Raw genomic sequence first — 15966 nt, 5'->3', positions numbered from 1 at the left:
GGAACCTCTAGAAGGCAAGTGCATCTCCAGCAAAACCAAATCAACTGAGAACTTGTAGACGAGACCGATGTCCTTTTCTACTCTGCTGGTGGATGCCTCCAGAGTTCGAATCCAATCAACATCCTCGATCAACGTCCTCGCTGCCACTGGAAGTAGCAACAGTATCAAAGTATCTGCTTTTGACCTTGATTGATGCGCTATACCTGTGTAGCTTCTCAAAATATATATGTTTGTTTCTTTCCTGCATTGCTGCCATGTCAAGAAGACCAGATATCTGATGAATGAGCAGTGGTAACACCTCAATAGATTCAAAGGTGTCTTTAGAGGGGTTTAGAGTAGAGTTATCTTAAAACTATACTCAAGATGCTTCAACACAACCAACATATGTACATTCATTGATGATAGTAGACATCAAGTTCATCCAAAATATGATGGAATAATCATCAGGTGACATGTAAGCACAGTGTCTTTTTACTACTCACTTGGCCTGCCAGTGAGTATGTCCACCTCAATCCAATCTCAAATCAATCTCAAATCCATGTCAGTTCAATTTTTTTGATTTTTTTTTCATCTGGCACTGTGAGAGGCGGCGCCTAACGCGCCAGTAGACGCGCCCACTTTCTGCATAAACATGCCAGGGCACACCTTTTTCTAAAGGCTGCACCCCCATCCTGAAGATGGGGGCTGTGTAGATGTGCAAGCCCCTGAAAAATAGGTGGATCATTGCAGATGCTCTAATTATGTGTCTAGGACAACTCTTTTTGGCTGATTATGACAAAAACAGCCCTACACATAGTCAGTCACCACTCATCAGCATTTTGGACCAGGACCAGGGCTGTGGCCAAACTGGATCAGGCTGTAGATGAGTCTAGGTAACTGTCTGTGTTGTATGTGTTTGATGATTCAAATTAGGGCACCATTCAGCCTTTTGGTTTTTGAAGAGATTTTTAGGAAGAGTATGGGAAGGCTGGCACAAGTAATCTTTCTCTGGAAAAGGAGCAGGAAGTGCACTTGCACAACACACAAATGAACCACCTCCCAATCTACAGATTTTGTCTAACTTATCTAAGTCCCTCTGGTCCAGACACTTTTTCCTCACAAGCTCGGTGTCTGGGAGAGGGACTTAGGAATTATCGGCCTTCCCCAGTGTGTTGGCAGGGCCTTTAAAATGAAAGTTTGGCGGAGAGGTTTTTTCAAAACAAAAAAACACCCACTTCCTCTCAAGCAACCCCCGTGCTCATTTGAACTGGAGATACTTGTGACCACTGCCTTCAGATCTGTCTATTCAGATTTCTTGTATCTCACTCTGAGCTCTCTCAAAAATGAAAGAAAGATTTTGAAATTTGAAATTTCGTGACTGTACCTTTAAAACAAAATTTACAAACGATCTAAATAACACATTCTTCTTTCTCTTCCAAGAGGATCAATAGTCAATCGATGAACTTTGTTCAAAAACCGAAGTTGTTCATCTGAATGTCCTACAGATTTTGCTCTCTCCAGAAATTGTGTATTGCACAAACTACAGAAGATGCAAGATTGTAGAAGAGCAGGGACCCAAAAGGCCCTGCTGGTACACCAAAAACAGCCGATAATTCGCAAGTCCCTCTCCAGGGCACCGAGCTTGCGAAGGTAAGAAAGCCCCTGCGAGAATTGGGACTTGTGTTAAGTTAGAGATTTTGTCAATCAAGATATGTAGCTCCATTTTATGGTTGATTCTGCATCAAACTGAACCCTCGGGCATTATTCTGTTGCTCAGGGCCGCGGGTGTTCTGGCGGTACTCGGATGCCTAATCTGCTACGGGCCGGATTGCAAGGTGTCTTGAAACGATCATGACGGCGACACCGAATCAAGCAACAGTCTCCAAATCAAAATGGACAACCTTACTTTAGCTATTGAACGTCAAGATTGGTCTCAAGCTCAGTCGATCGCCCAATCGCTTTCTTTGGACCCTTGCTACCTATTCAAACACCAAGTTTCCACATGTCTAGCTGCTGGCCGAGAGATTCCTTCAGACGTGTTACAACAGCTGCTTTCCAAGGACCCAATGTGGACGGCACAAGCAGTTCTCTCTTGCCAATCATCATCGATCGCTAGCACAACTCAGAAGCATCTCAACGAAGTAGGTTTAGAGGCAACCGAATCATGGATGAGGAAAGTCTTCAAAGACGAAATACCTTTGCTTGAATGGCTCCGTAATATGGTTGAACAACTCGATGGCGATGACGTAGAACAAAAGCTTAAGGATTCGATTGAAGGATCGAAGGAGGTGCGGGAAGCGTGTGAAGCTAGGTGGCTGGCATATGAAAGATCTTGGCGATGGAGATTGTACGCTCAATTGTATGAGGTAGACAAGTACTCTTCGCCGGTAACCCAAACGTCTCGCCAGGCGGGTGCAGACAATGCGTCAGAAGTTGCACAAGATGCATGGGGAGAGTTGGATCTCGATCTCGCGCCAGAACTTCAGATCACTTCGCAAGCTGAACTCGAACTTCCTTCATTCTCAGAATTTCTCATTCAAAACCTTCGATACCTCGCCTTGAGCTTTGCGTCAGAGCTCAAACTTCGCCAAACTCGAATCATCGCCGAGCAGTGTCATCTTGATTATATAGATATATGTGATCAGATACCGTTGCATGCTCAACCTTCCGATCCGGAATACGGCAGTGATTTGATCGAGATCCTACCACGCAATACATCGAAACAACCGCTTCCACGACTGAATCCAGATGATGCGATCCGGAACTTTTTCCAAGGACGACCAAAATACCCTGAATCGCATTCTGATGAACAGCTGACACAGTGGTACCATACACGAGTTGATGTTATTGAAAAGTATACAGGTCATATTGACACAGCTATTGAACTTGTTCAGCATGGTGCTTCTTTGGGTGTTCCTGGTCTCGAAAGTATGGCAGAAGATTTGAGTCTCTTCAGCAAGTTGCTTTATGAGGCACCAGATCATACATATCATCAATGGAATCTCGATGAATGGCGCAGCAAATCATTAAATGAAGTAGTCGAGGCGTACTTGCGTGGGTCAACCCCACAAACTCTAGTGGGAAATATCAACCGGCTCGTTTTGCCTTATCTTGGCGTCATGGAGAGTCGAATCGCTCGTAGCTCAGCATCCGAGTTCGAGACCACCATTCCGGATGCGATCCGGTTCTGGGCACTGGGCAGGGCTGATGACTTGCCCAACCTAGTCGCCCTTATTGAGTCAAGTTCACCAACTCGAAAACTTCCAGAGCGATTTATCAAAGACAATGAGGAATTAGCCCGTGTCGCAATCGCATGTTTATATACGAGCTCAAAGCTGGATCAATGGAGTCTTATGAACAAAGTCTTTGAGTGCATGCCAGCTTTTCCTGATGCTGAACCGATGCCCAAAAGCTTCCGGCCCTCGGAATATTTGCAGGAACTTTTCAGCAACCTGGAAGTTTCTAAAAATGGCAATGATCTTACTCACCAACTATACGCAGCTTTGACGAAAGCATCAGCTGGCACCCTCTCGGCCATCTTAGACAGCTTGGATCACCATCTGACGACCGCTGAAGTACTTGCTCGATGGAACGTACCGGTCAAGTTGAAAGATCTAATAGTCAAGTTTCAAGGCAAGTGCTTGGAACAAGAGAAGTTAGCGACTAGAATGGCACGTCAAGAAGGAGGGCTTGAGATGGAGAGCGAAGAAGAGTGGGAAGTCTTGTTGGAAGGAATGATTGAGCTTTCCAAACCTGGCCGAGTGTTTGATGCATTAGATGAAGTTCACATCATCAGATTGTTTTTCTCTGGCCTCTTAACATCCGGAAGTCAGTACTTATCGTCCATGTGTTTAAGCGCGAGTTGTTGTGGAAAGCTGACATAGATTACTGGTAACAGAGTTCAAGTTAGCCAAAGCCTTGTTCTCCTCTTCAACTAGTGGACACTCGCTGACACCTCAGGTAAAAGAAGACTTGGTCATATCCGCGTCGCGCGAGTACTATGATAATGCTGAGTCGGGGAACCAGAATGTCGGTGAGATGAAACTTGCCATGGAATGGTGCGAAGGTCCTTTCAAATTCTTTTTACCGTCACTAGACTAATGCGTCTTGTTTCATTAGTCTCACTGCTGCAGAACCGACGCCCCGAATTCAGACCGAGCGCGACTTTATCGAAGCCACCAGTCGGCTCACGTCCTTCAAGCTCGCGTCTCAGCCTGGCGTTTTGATGACACCAATACAAATCCGCTTGAAAGCAAACAAACTCGATCTGATAGATCAGCTGCTTTCAACTAATGAAGATGCATACAAACATCAAGATATGATCTTAGATCTTGTAAAGAAGCTCGGATTTCGCGACGACATCTTTTCCCAGATCAAGGCACTTGCATCTATCGTTGATTCTGCTATATCCATGCGGGATTTTAATACTGCCAATGAAACCTGCCATCGTATGGTCAGCACGTTGGAAACCATGAAGAAACGCCCTCGAAAATTAGAACCGATAGAAAAGTTAAAAAGTGCATCGGATGTTGTTTGGAATACATGTGCTAGATTGGGCACATCTTCAGACATGAGTCTTCAGGGTTTGGATGCTGAGAAGAGATCGAGACTCTTGGGCCATGCGATCATTTTATGCCCTGCTGATCAGATCTCAGGCTTGCTCGCCAAGTGGCGTGATCTCGAAGCAGAGGACTTGATCAGCAAGGAAGTTGCGGTTGAGGGAAGACCACCACTTATCTCTGCGGGATCATGGCAACTTGGCAACAACACCATCAATACACCTAGCCGGCCAGAATCGAGAATGAGCTCTGCTGTCAATCTCGCAAATTCGGCTTCGAGTTTAACCGGAGATCTTGCGATTCGAGCAGCCAGCAAGACACTGGGCAAAGCAGCTGCCTTGTTCCCATTCAAATCACGAAACTCACCCATCTTATCTTCGGGAGGATCGATACCCAGCTCAACGTTTGGTCACGCTGACCTCCAATCAGAAACAGACCGCTCATCTAGTGATCATACAAGGAGCTCAACTCCCTCTCATGATCGCTCTATTCTTTCACAACCCTTAGCGAATCTAGTAGGAGAAGATGGTCTTGCGGTTGGCGCTGATCGGATCACAACAGCATTGAGTAACAAGTTCACGAGTGGAGTGGGTTGGTTGATCGGAGCAGACGAACTATGAACTTCATTATTGCATCTGTGCTTGAGCCGATCAGACCTTATCTCAGAGTCATGTTTAAAATTGAGTAAAGGCTTTCATGAGATGAAATCTATTTGATATTACTTCTTTTCACAACTCGTATTCTTGTAGAGCAACCAGGTTTTAGCCAGCAAAATGTATTTTTACTGCAATTTTTAGCACCAGTGGTTTTTCGGAAGAGTGGTCAAATTCAGTGTGTAGGGTGTTGTCGCCATCAATTTCTTAGTCTACCTGTGATCAACTGTTTCATATTTGCACAAGGTCGCTCCAAACATCGACCTGAAGATATGGGTCGTCAAATTGACAGATATAGATCCCCTGCACCATTGCCTGTTCATGCTTGATGAGTCACTTTTCTCTCAAGTTTCTGGCACGCTAACGCAGACTTCTTGGAAATATCTCAACTTGTCTCTTTGGTATAGATCATCTTAGGGTTATATAGACGCCTGAACAAAGTCCATATTTCGCCATGATGTACCTTGCAGCAGACTATAGTCATACGATAATTCCTGACTAGGGGAATTGGAAATCTTGTGTAACATGCTGCATAAGTGTAAAGTACTGCACATCTTGCCCTGAATGAAAAGTATACTTCGTTGAACTCGAGCAATAACTGAGATCATTGTTTGCAAGCATTCTAAATCTGGGTATGAAGATACTTTTGGGGAGGTTGAAGATGGCAAATCAAGGACCCAAGTTTGTTTGCTTCTCTCGTTGCCAATCAAAATTATGAAGGTTGCTTGTTTTTTTTCTGAATGGGGAAGTGCTGTATTTCAATATTTGAGACTGAGAGGTCTGAGAGGGTTCAAAGTTTTATCTTGAAGTATTGAGTTTCAACCATCTTTTTGCGTTCAAGAACTTCCAATCGAGGATGCAACTTAAATTCACACCAACACTTTACCAATCACACAATGCCACCTAAGAAAAGGTCCATCAAAGCATTCTCAATCAATGGATACGGTCCAATAGCTTCGAAGCGAACGCGTTTAGCACTTCAAGATTCATCAGGTCGATTGGCAACAGCTGAACATCAATTAGAATCAGGTGTTAATCATCTCTCAACCAGACCGTATCCTTCAAAGCCCCATGCTATCCCTCGACTTACGAGCTTATGTCTATTAACTATTGCACAGTCTTTTCAAGAATTATTCTTAGATAAAAAAACTGGCCAGAAAACATATGAATGTGACGCCAATATCGAACTGATTAAAAAGTTACCAACTCACTTATTACAACGGCTGTTCCATCTCGTCACTCAGCCCTCTGTGCCTTCCTTCGTACCCAAAAACATCATCAACCTTTTCTTTGGAACGAATATCACCGAATTCATTTGCAACGCTGTAAAAATACCGAGAGAGTTTGTTACCGAACTGCGAACTTGTATACATTTGACCACGATTAACCTCTCAAAGCAAACTGATTTAGATGGAAAGTCACTCGCGAAATCTTTACGAGAGCTCACCAACCTTCAGCACCTTAACTTGTCCGGTTGTGTTAAGTTAGGAGACGAAGTAGTAAAAGCCGTGGCGGAAACATCGGAAGATCGAATGCAATATATCAATCTCAATTTAACAGCTGTCACCACAGATGGTCTATCTGTTCTGCTTGGTCGTTGTCCTAATCTGGAAACATTGAAGTTATCCAACGTGAACTCATTGGTGGGCTATCGTACCATTCACCATGTTTCATAGCTTTCAAGCTGAGGTCTTGTAAAAATTTCGATCAAATTTCACAGAAAGACAAAGAAATTTTTAAACTTATCGATAAAGCAACTGAACTTGCAAACGAAACGCGGCATATTCCTCTTTCAAAATTGAAGAACCTCAAATTGAAATCTACTTTGGTATCAGCTACTGGATTGGGTCGATTCTTAAACCTTTGCGCTCCTACGCTCGAACGGCTTGATATCTCTTATACAAAAGTTGAAGCATTAGATGTCCTTCGAATGGCTCTATTTCGTGTAGATAGTTCTTTAGGGACTTCATCTCTACCCTCTCTCGCACTAAGTCCATGCAAACTGACCAAATTAGTCATCTCGGGACTTTCAATCTTATCTTGGTCTCACTCCACAGCACATTCATCAGGACCTATAGATAGTTTAGTAGATTTTTTTGATACATTTGCATCACAACCAGAAGAGATTAGGAATAGATTTCATACACTTAAGATGGGATTTATGGGTAACCCTCCACCTCCTAATGGATTTACCATTCCACTAGATGATCTTTTGGCTTTGGATTCGGCTAGACTAAATAAATTAATTCCATCTATCTATAAACTCGAAGGCTTGAGGAACATTTACCTTCGTGGAAATATTGATCTTGCTAAAAATTCTATGTATTCTAATAACAAGGATCCGTTGGCTCGGTTTATACGACTGATTGGAAGAAGATGTTTCGAATTAGATCTGAGTGACGTAACACGTCTTGGGAACAACACTCTGAATTTGGGTTTAAACCCTTTTTCTGAAGACTCGGCATCTATTGAAGATTCTGACGATGAAAGTCAGATTCAAGAAGATTCAATCTCATCGCCTCGTCTTACTACTCTGATACTAAATAAAACAGATGTATCAGATGAATCAAAATTAGCTATAGCAACTTGTACAGCTCTAGAAAGTTTGTTTTTACAGGACACAAAGATCACAAGTAAATCCTTTTTTGTTTGTCGGACTTTTTCTTACTTTCAAAAAACGATGTTCACTTGCTTATGATCCATTTCGGGTTTTTTAACCCTTGCAGGTGAAGGACTTAAATTCATAATTCAAAATTGTCCAAATTTGTGCGTTTTGGATTTGACTTCCTGTAGAGGAGTACCTCGACCTCATCGACGTGATTTCTTTTCAACGTAAGTGATCATCTTCCTTAATAAATGTACGAAGATTAAGTCTTTGAAGTACTCTTGACATTTTTTTGATTCTTTCTTTTAGGATTCAATAACAAACAAAATATAGTTCTGTTTGACTGATTACGAGATCTTTAGCAATTTGAATGTGATCCTGACACAAATTGTTTTGGCACGAAACAATGAAAAAACAAAATGCTTGTCTGTGTTCATACATTGATGAATATTCTTTCGACACTCTTATCAAAAATGTAAGGTTCTTCTCAGTTTACGTAGCTCTTCGAACAGAACTTAAAAACTATCCTATCTCCATTTGAAATTGCAAAATTGCAACTGATTTCAATTCTAGATTCAATTGCATCAAACACAAAAATGATTTGAATAGATACAAAGTCAGGGTTTATTGGTCGACACTGACTTTAGTACCGGGGGTTGAGATCACCCAGATTTCTATTTTATATCTTGCATTATGCCTTGTACCGATGTTGCTGCTGCCGGCAGTGCTGCACAGGCTAAGAAAGTCTATGGACCTTGAGAATGTGAAGCCCTATGATGTGATTCTTGGTGTGCTTATCCATCTATCCATGAGTAGACTGTTTCCAGTCTCACCTTCTGCTCAAGAGGCCATGATAAGCAAAATCATAACTCTCTATCAAGATAAGCCTATCAATTCTCTAGAATGACCATATTTGTGTTGAAGTAAATATTCTAGTTACATGTTATTCATTTCACATCCATGATCTTTTACAAATGGTTTATTTCATTTCTCTTTACTACTACAATTATGTAGCTTTTATGTTGTGGGTTAATGACTGTACTCAAATCAAACCTAAAGTGGCATGACATATCCCATTCAGATACCTGGAAGAGCACCAGGTTTCTGGGTTCATTCTGAACCAAATTGTAAGGGCTCTCACCACGGGAATCTGCAATCACAGGGGGAAAGATAGAAGCTCACATAGATGTGAGCAGAGAAAGTTTGGAGGTTTCCCCAAGTTCTTTTTCCAGTTTTTTTTCCAATTTTCTTCCAATTCTCCTCCAGTCTTCTTTCAGCTCATCATCTGATCAAATGGTCAGCATGGCCTGAGCAGATGAGTTAGGCCTTCCTCAGGCTTTATCCCTTAGCCAAGAAGCTTGAGGGAGGGCTAGCTCATCTGCTCAGGTCATCTCAGGCCCTCCAATGCTCAGCCTGCACAGTCAAGTGACCAAATGTGATTGAGCGGTGAGAGACCCAACCAAATGTGAAAAACACAATGGGAACCATCCCTTTGGATGATTCTGATCCCAGGAATGGCACTGAGGACTAGGTGAGCAGCTGAGTTGAACTGTGCGGCCCCTCAGCCAATACTCAGTGACATCTTTTGGATATTTCTGATCCCAGGAATGCCACTGGAAACTAGGTGAGCAGCTGTGCTGAACTGAGCATCCCCTCAGCCAATACTGAGTGACATCCTTTGGATCCTTCTGAAGGTGATTCTGAGTATACAGTGATGTGTCAGCTGGGTCCTGAGCACTCATCCATGCTCAAGAGATGCTCATCCAAGATGAAGATGAGCAAGCTTTAGCAAACTCAAGCAATACCTAAGTATTACAGTCTGAGCATGTTGGCACCACCAAAATGGTGAATTGAAAGAATCTGAAGGAAATTGAAACATTTTTGGAGTTATCAGGAAGGTACCCGCTGCTCACATCTATGTGAGCTTCTATTTTTCCCCCTGTCAATTGAGCAAATTTGTGGTGACTAGGTCCACAACTTTTGTCAATTGTGGATCTTGTTTGCCCCAGGTTTGCCATAGGTTTGCTAGCTTGCCTTGAGTGTGAGCAATGGCCGCCCTGTGCAAACCTACCAACCAGCCAGTAAGCAGGCCATTGGCCAGTACGGCTGACAGTTTAGGCATATTCCGTCAGGACCCCTCTGTGGTGTACAGATCCGTCAACGCAGTCACATTTCAATTTTACCAAACCAATGTCTTGTGTATTGTGATCTCCTAAAATGGACTGAACGTTGACCAGGGTTGTAGTTGATCATCTTCTATTGTTCTTCTTCTCTATGAAGATCAGCAAGAAAAAGAGGTAATATTGAGGTTTTAGAAAGTAATTGTGTTTGCTTCATACATTTAGATAAAATTGGTTTTACATCAATTTCTTCCATTTGAGGAAACTCAAAGCTTGTTTGATGAGTGATTTGATTTACTTGAAATCCTCTTGCTAGTCTATCAATTTCTTTAATCCAACCATCAGGTAAAGAACACTCTAGTGATGAAGATTCATCAGTTGATGAAATTTGTAATGAATTAATTCCAACAGAATCATAAAGTCAATGTAGCCAAGGTTTTAATGACTGATTTGGCTCCTCAAGGTTAGACTTCTTTGTTCACTGCTTCTTTCATCAGATAGACTTTATGGGCATCTATATCTCTTTAATTGTCATTTTGAGTCAAAAAAAGTCCACTGTTATGACCTACATAGCGCTGCTAGCACTTAGGCACTTATGTACTTGGCTGTTATTACTATCCTTGGCTCAGCGCACAGATAGTGTTTCCTCACTCAGCAATCTATCTACATTATAGAATTTTAACTCTGACCCTTTCAAAACCACCATCATCTTGATCTGATCCCAGTTTTTTGATTGTGTACTATTAATTTGACTCCAAGTGTAAGTCCTTCCTCTCATCTCCTTGTCTCCTCAACTCCTCATTTCCTGCTTTTCTTCTCTTATTTTGCTAACTCAATCTTCTCATATTCAATTCCCTTTTCTGTTTTCTTTATTTTATACTTATCAGATATGCTTGAGCGCTTTGATCAATCTTGATTGGATTCTCTTTGAATTTTCAATTTTCTTTTAATTTTGATTTCAACTTATTTGTATTTAATTTCCTTTATAAAAATTAGATTTAGCTTTTGTGATATTGATCAGGTTGATTGATGTAGTATTGAATTCAATAATGTAAAAAAATAATCAAATTAACTAAAAATTGATCTTAAACTTGGTCTCACTTGAGCATTGAGTTTGAGAACAGATTAATGCTGAGCCTTGAAATAGATCTTGATATGAACTTGATGAGAGTTCAGGCCACAGAGCAGAGAGAAAAACAAAACAAAATAATAAATAATAAAATGAAACATAAAAGATGAAGGAGTTTGAGTATGTTAAGCGGCGGAATTTAAAGCTATCAATGCTGAGCTTCAAATGGTTTAGATTACCACATTGTGTCCAATTGTTGAACAGATTTCGCCAACAGGGACACAGAGGAGTCCACCAACTCTGCGATAGGAGCAGCAAACAGCCACGGTTTTTTAGATCCAGGGACCAGGAAAAAGATGTTGTCCTCATCCGCATTATCGGAGGTGTAATGAGACAAAGGCGGAGGTGTGATGGAGATACGCCTCTCTTTCCCTTTGGATTTTGGAAGCAGTCTAGGAGGCAAGGTGCTTCTAGGCGGCTCAGCAAAATCCTGAAAGGCTTGCTGCCTCTCTTTTGCCTGATGAGGCTTTGGAGGTTGTTCATTCAAACAACCCCAAGAACGCCCAACTCTGTTAGGACTTGACCAAAGAAGATGGTGTTGTGGGCTTCTGTAGAAGCTTTTGGGGCTCTTTGATGTCCTGGGACCAATACTATCTGCCAAGGGGAAGGGCAATCTGGATTTTTGAGTCTCAGAATGTGAACGTTGAGAATAAGTTCCAGCTTGTTTGCTACTGGAAGCAATGGGAGCAGTTTGGAGAGGGGGTGGTGTTCCAACATCACCTCCCTTGTCATAATTGAACAAGTTGGGAGGCATCTGATAAAGATTGATGTTGTCGGACAGCAGTTGATAAGAAGCATCCAAAACAAGGGGCATACAAGAGAGTGTTTCTCCCGGTGGAGGGGGGCACCACCAATGTGGTAAGCAAGGTGTCCCGCCGCGCTGTCCAGGCCAACCACAATTCAAGTGATGTTTGAGAAATGATGAATGAAGTTTTGTAGGTGATCGTATGAGGCACGCAAGGAGAGCTACCGTAGTCCATGAGCACGCACTCCTAGGTCTACAATAACAAATACCGTAGACATCTAGATTAGTAAGTAATGAAACACGTAAGTAGAAATGAGATGTATTCATTATTACCAATTAGACGTTCTTCAATCCCAAAAGAGATTCTGTGGATACGGTATTACAAATAGAAAGCTATATAAGTAAGAGCCTTCAACTAACAGGTGATTGCTCCCTCCCGTGCGCTATTCTTCCCTAACAGAATCCTATCCTTACTCACTTATAACTTCCAATAAGAAGATAGAATAGACTCTGTTAGAATTTTTCTGTCCTTCCCACCCTCCCTTACTATTGTGGACTTCCCGGTAACGGGAATACTTTGGTACGGGGTGTATCACTAACACCACCCTTCCTTTCTTCCCGTCGACCGTGTTGTCTCGTCTAGGTGTCGGGACTTCCCTTTTCCTAATATCGTATTTCTAAAACTCAAACAGTGTTCTTTAAACTATTTAGATGTTCTGATTACGCTACAAGGATTAAGGAAGACCCCCCACCCAAACACTTGTATAGAATATATAAGCGTACACTTAGATAACACAGTAGTAATATAAATGGAAATTATTAATTGAATAATAGTATTAATAAGTGCCACGCTACTGAAGTACTATGTCACTAGGTAAGAATCAACCTAGTGAGAGAAAATACCCATAAGAGTCTATCCCTCAGAGTAAGTGATAGGAATGGATGGGTTGGAAGCAGAGAAAATACGCGCAACAATGGAGCCAAGGTCACACATGGAGTATCTTTCACTACCCCCAGCCCTATCATATTTGAGTAACAGCTGATTGATTTTCTCAAAATGAGCTGAGTTGTTGTTAATAGCATTGCTCATGTTTTATGATACAAAAAATGAGCCAAAGCTCCAGAGATAATAAGAAAATCTTGGTGATAATAGATCAAATGAGGATAACTTCAGAGATAATAAGAAAATATTGATGATAATAGAACAAATGAGGATACAAGATAGATGACAATAAACTGGTAGGAGGAAAAGAGTGCAAAAGCTGAAAGCCAATTCTTAACAAATGTAACCAAAATTGGATTCTGTAAAACCATACAGAAGAGCTCACAACCGACACGTCATAGGAGCTTATAAAGCAAAGGAAACCTTTGTAAGCCATTCCTTTATTTCACAACTTGACCACTCTCACCGCAGGAATGAATTAGTTCAAAACCCAATTGAGCAAAGTTGTGGTGTCTGAGTCTGCAATGTCCTTCAATCATCTTGAATTTAGTTCACAATACGTTCACAATGGGTTCACAGGTTCCCCTCGAGTTGCCCTGTCTATTTGCTGTGTGTATAAAGCATGTATACATAGCCAATACTCCCTTTCACAGCATCAGCTATCATGGATCTCATTCACATATTTGGCTCCAGGCTCACTGGTAGAGCTGGCAGAATGGTTGCATCAAAGCAAATCAAGGTGAGGTCTTGCTCTATGTGTTATATTGTGTATGGTATAGCTCCAGGGTAACATGTGAACCTAATGTGAACATATTGTGAACAAGATTCGCGGTTGAAGGAAGTTGCGGACTCAAACACCACAACTTCCCTCAATTGGGTTTTGGACTATTTCATTCCTGTGGTGTCTCTTCACCTATTCCCCTACGTTAAAATGCGTCCCAACTACTATTAGAGCACCCACTATGGTGGGTGTGTTTTATTGTAAATCTTGCAGTCCTGACCACGAAATTTAATCATGCGTGTAACAACTAAATTAGTAAGCGCATGAAATCCACTATGGGCTGCTTTACAATCTGATTTACCAACAATAAATCACTGTGAGTCAACCAGATCCACAGTGGTATGATCTTGAAATGAATTATCTCATTCCTCCTAATTTTCATCCAAAGATCAATCATCTCATCATCACAATGTGCAAAGACAAGTTGATGACATTTTGAAGTCTTCCAATAACAAGAGGAACAACAAGAATAAGACCAACTGGTCTTGACTTCTTGTTTGATAAACCTCACATACCACCTTCACTTCCTCACACTTCCATCTGAATTGATTGAGACCTATCAAGACCGCACTCACTGTGCTCAGAAACTATATGATAATTTCAATCCAGATGAATTCTTACATAGTATCAAAACAACAAACATATCTTGAATGATTGAGTAAGAATAGGAATTGAGAAACTATGTAAATAAATCAACATTTGGATTAGTTTAAAGTCACCTTTGTAGGATGATTTGGAAGTTTGAACATTGAAGTTGAAGTGTTGAGGTTTGAACGTTGAGATTTGAAGCTTTGAATTGTGGAGTTTGTAAATGGCTGAGATGACGGTACCTAACAATGTAGTGCTCAACGTTTAGCACCCTTCTCCAACACACAGGTATGCAGACCTGGGAAAACTAACCTAACAATGTAGTGCTCAACGTTTAGCACCCTTCTCCAACACACAGGTGTGCAGACCTGGGAAAACTAACCTAAGTTTTATGGAGGGAACGTTAAAGGAAAAGTGAGAAAAAGATTGTAAGCTTTATGAAGCTCGTGATGAAGTTGATCTACCGGAATTTCTCTTTCCAACAGATGAGATTTTATTTCTAACTAACCTAACAATGTAGTGCTCAACGTTTAGCACCCTTCTCCAACACACAGGTATGCAGACCTGGGAAAACTAACCTGCACACAATAAAAGAGGAAAAGATAAACACCACAATCGACGGTAAACAAGAATTAAGTAAGATAATAAAGTACCTAAGTTTTATGGAGGGAACGTTAAAGGAAAAGTGAGAAAAAGATTGTAAGCTTTATGAAGCTCGTGATGAAGTTGATCTACCGGAATTCTAACATCAATAGTTATCAGTGAAATGATCTAAAGTGAGAAAGGTATTGAGGTACTTACTCTCTTTCCAACAGATGAGGAAAAGAGAGTAAGACGAACAGAGAACACAACTATATATCTAAGCAGCGACTACACAAACTGTTTGGGGTTGCTCAACTCTAATATTCAATGGGAAAGATGAGCGATAAGATAACAACTTCACTTCTGATATTAGACAACACTCGAAAGAAACCATAACACCACTCTACCCTAATCAACCTGTCTTGATTGTATTTCAACAGAGTTTGGGGTTTGAGGTTTGAGGTTTTAAGTTTTGGAAAAGGCAGTTGACAACCGATTATCCTACAATAAATCAAGTCGTAGGCTTGCGTAGATCTGAGCACGCGCAATGCAAAATTTGATGCAGTTGTAGGGACTGCAAGTGTAAAACAGGCCCATAGTGGACCTGTGTGAAATTTAGCGGTAAAGTTACGATAAATCACCTCTTTACCGCAACCATCACCATGTAAATATCCTTGTAGCACGTTGACGTGCACACACAAAAGACTTTCCTTAGACCCTGTAACAACCCATCAAAGAGGTGCCACAACAAGCACATCTTCCCCTTATCACCTGGGAGGTTGAAAGTCAGTTGACCCCTGCTGACAACAAAGGATTCTGCAAATCCTTTGAACAAATCACAAAGCACAAAGGGTGCTCAACAACAATCTCAGTCTAAATTTGACCAAAAGACTTGGAGTTTTATTTCAAAACTCTCCGTGTGTGCACGTCGACGTGCCACACGGATATTTACATGGTGCATATGTAGTGGGTGCTCTTAAAGTTAGATTTTTGACCAGCTTTCATCATCTTCACCCTATCTTAACAACAAGCCCACTGTGCCAGGTGATTTTTCTTGGACTTGTCCGCCCCTGGCACAGGGGGGTTGCACATTAAACAAAAATTGTTGCATGACTAATAGCCTCCTTTTGATGGGTGTTTTTTCACTTCGCTTTTCCACCACGAGTCACAAGTGGGTTTTTTCCAAAAAAACAGTCAGATGAGCTCTGTCGAGATTCTGAAGAGGCCATTTCCTTCAGAACTCGATAGAGCTCATGATCATGTTGATTCATTGAGGCTCCTT

The 15966-nt window shown here is 41.5% G+C and overlaps 2 protein-coding genes across 2 annotated transcripts; both read left to right on the top strand.

The window, feature by feature from the left end:
- Positions 1-1832: 1832 nt before the first annotated feature.
- MELLADRAFT_116691 (uncharacterized protein) lies at positions 1833-5781 on the top strand (the record flags this gene model as incomplete). Its single annotated transcript, XM_007410905.1, has 3 exons — positions 1833-3807; positions 3878-4037; positions 4099-5781. The coding sequence occupies 3 exons, from the start codon at positions 1872-1874 to the stop codon at positions 5156-5158; spliced, it is 3156 nt and encodes a 1051-aa protein (XP_007410967.1).
- Positions 5782-6087: 306 nt separating this feature from the next.
- On the top strand, positions 6088-8027 carry MELLADRAFT_107194 (uncharacterized protein; the record flags this gene model as incomplete). Its single annotated transcript, XM_007410906.1, has 4 exons — positions 6088-6834; positions 6912-7824; positions 7918-7957; positions 7985-8027. 4 exons carry the CDS (start codon positions 6088-6090, stop codon positions 8025-8027), a joined length of 1743 nt encoding a protein of 580 aa, XP_007410968.1.
- Between the last annotated feature and the right edge of the window lie 7939 nt (positions 8028-15966).

This window comes from Melampsora larici-populina, assembly GCF_000204055.1.
Source record: "Melampsora larici-populina 98AG31 unplaced genomic scaffold MELLAscaffold_22, whole genome shotgun sequence".
NCBI lineage: Eukaryota > Fungi > Basidiomycota > Pucciniomycetes > Pucciniales > Melampsoraceae > Melampsora > Melampsora laricis-populina.
The sequence above is the reverse complement of the archived record's forward strand: the minus strand, read 5'-3'. Positions and strand labels throughout refer to the sequence as shown.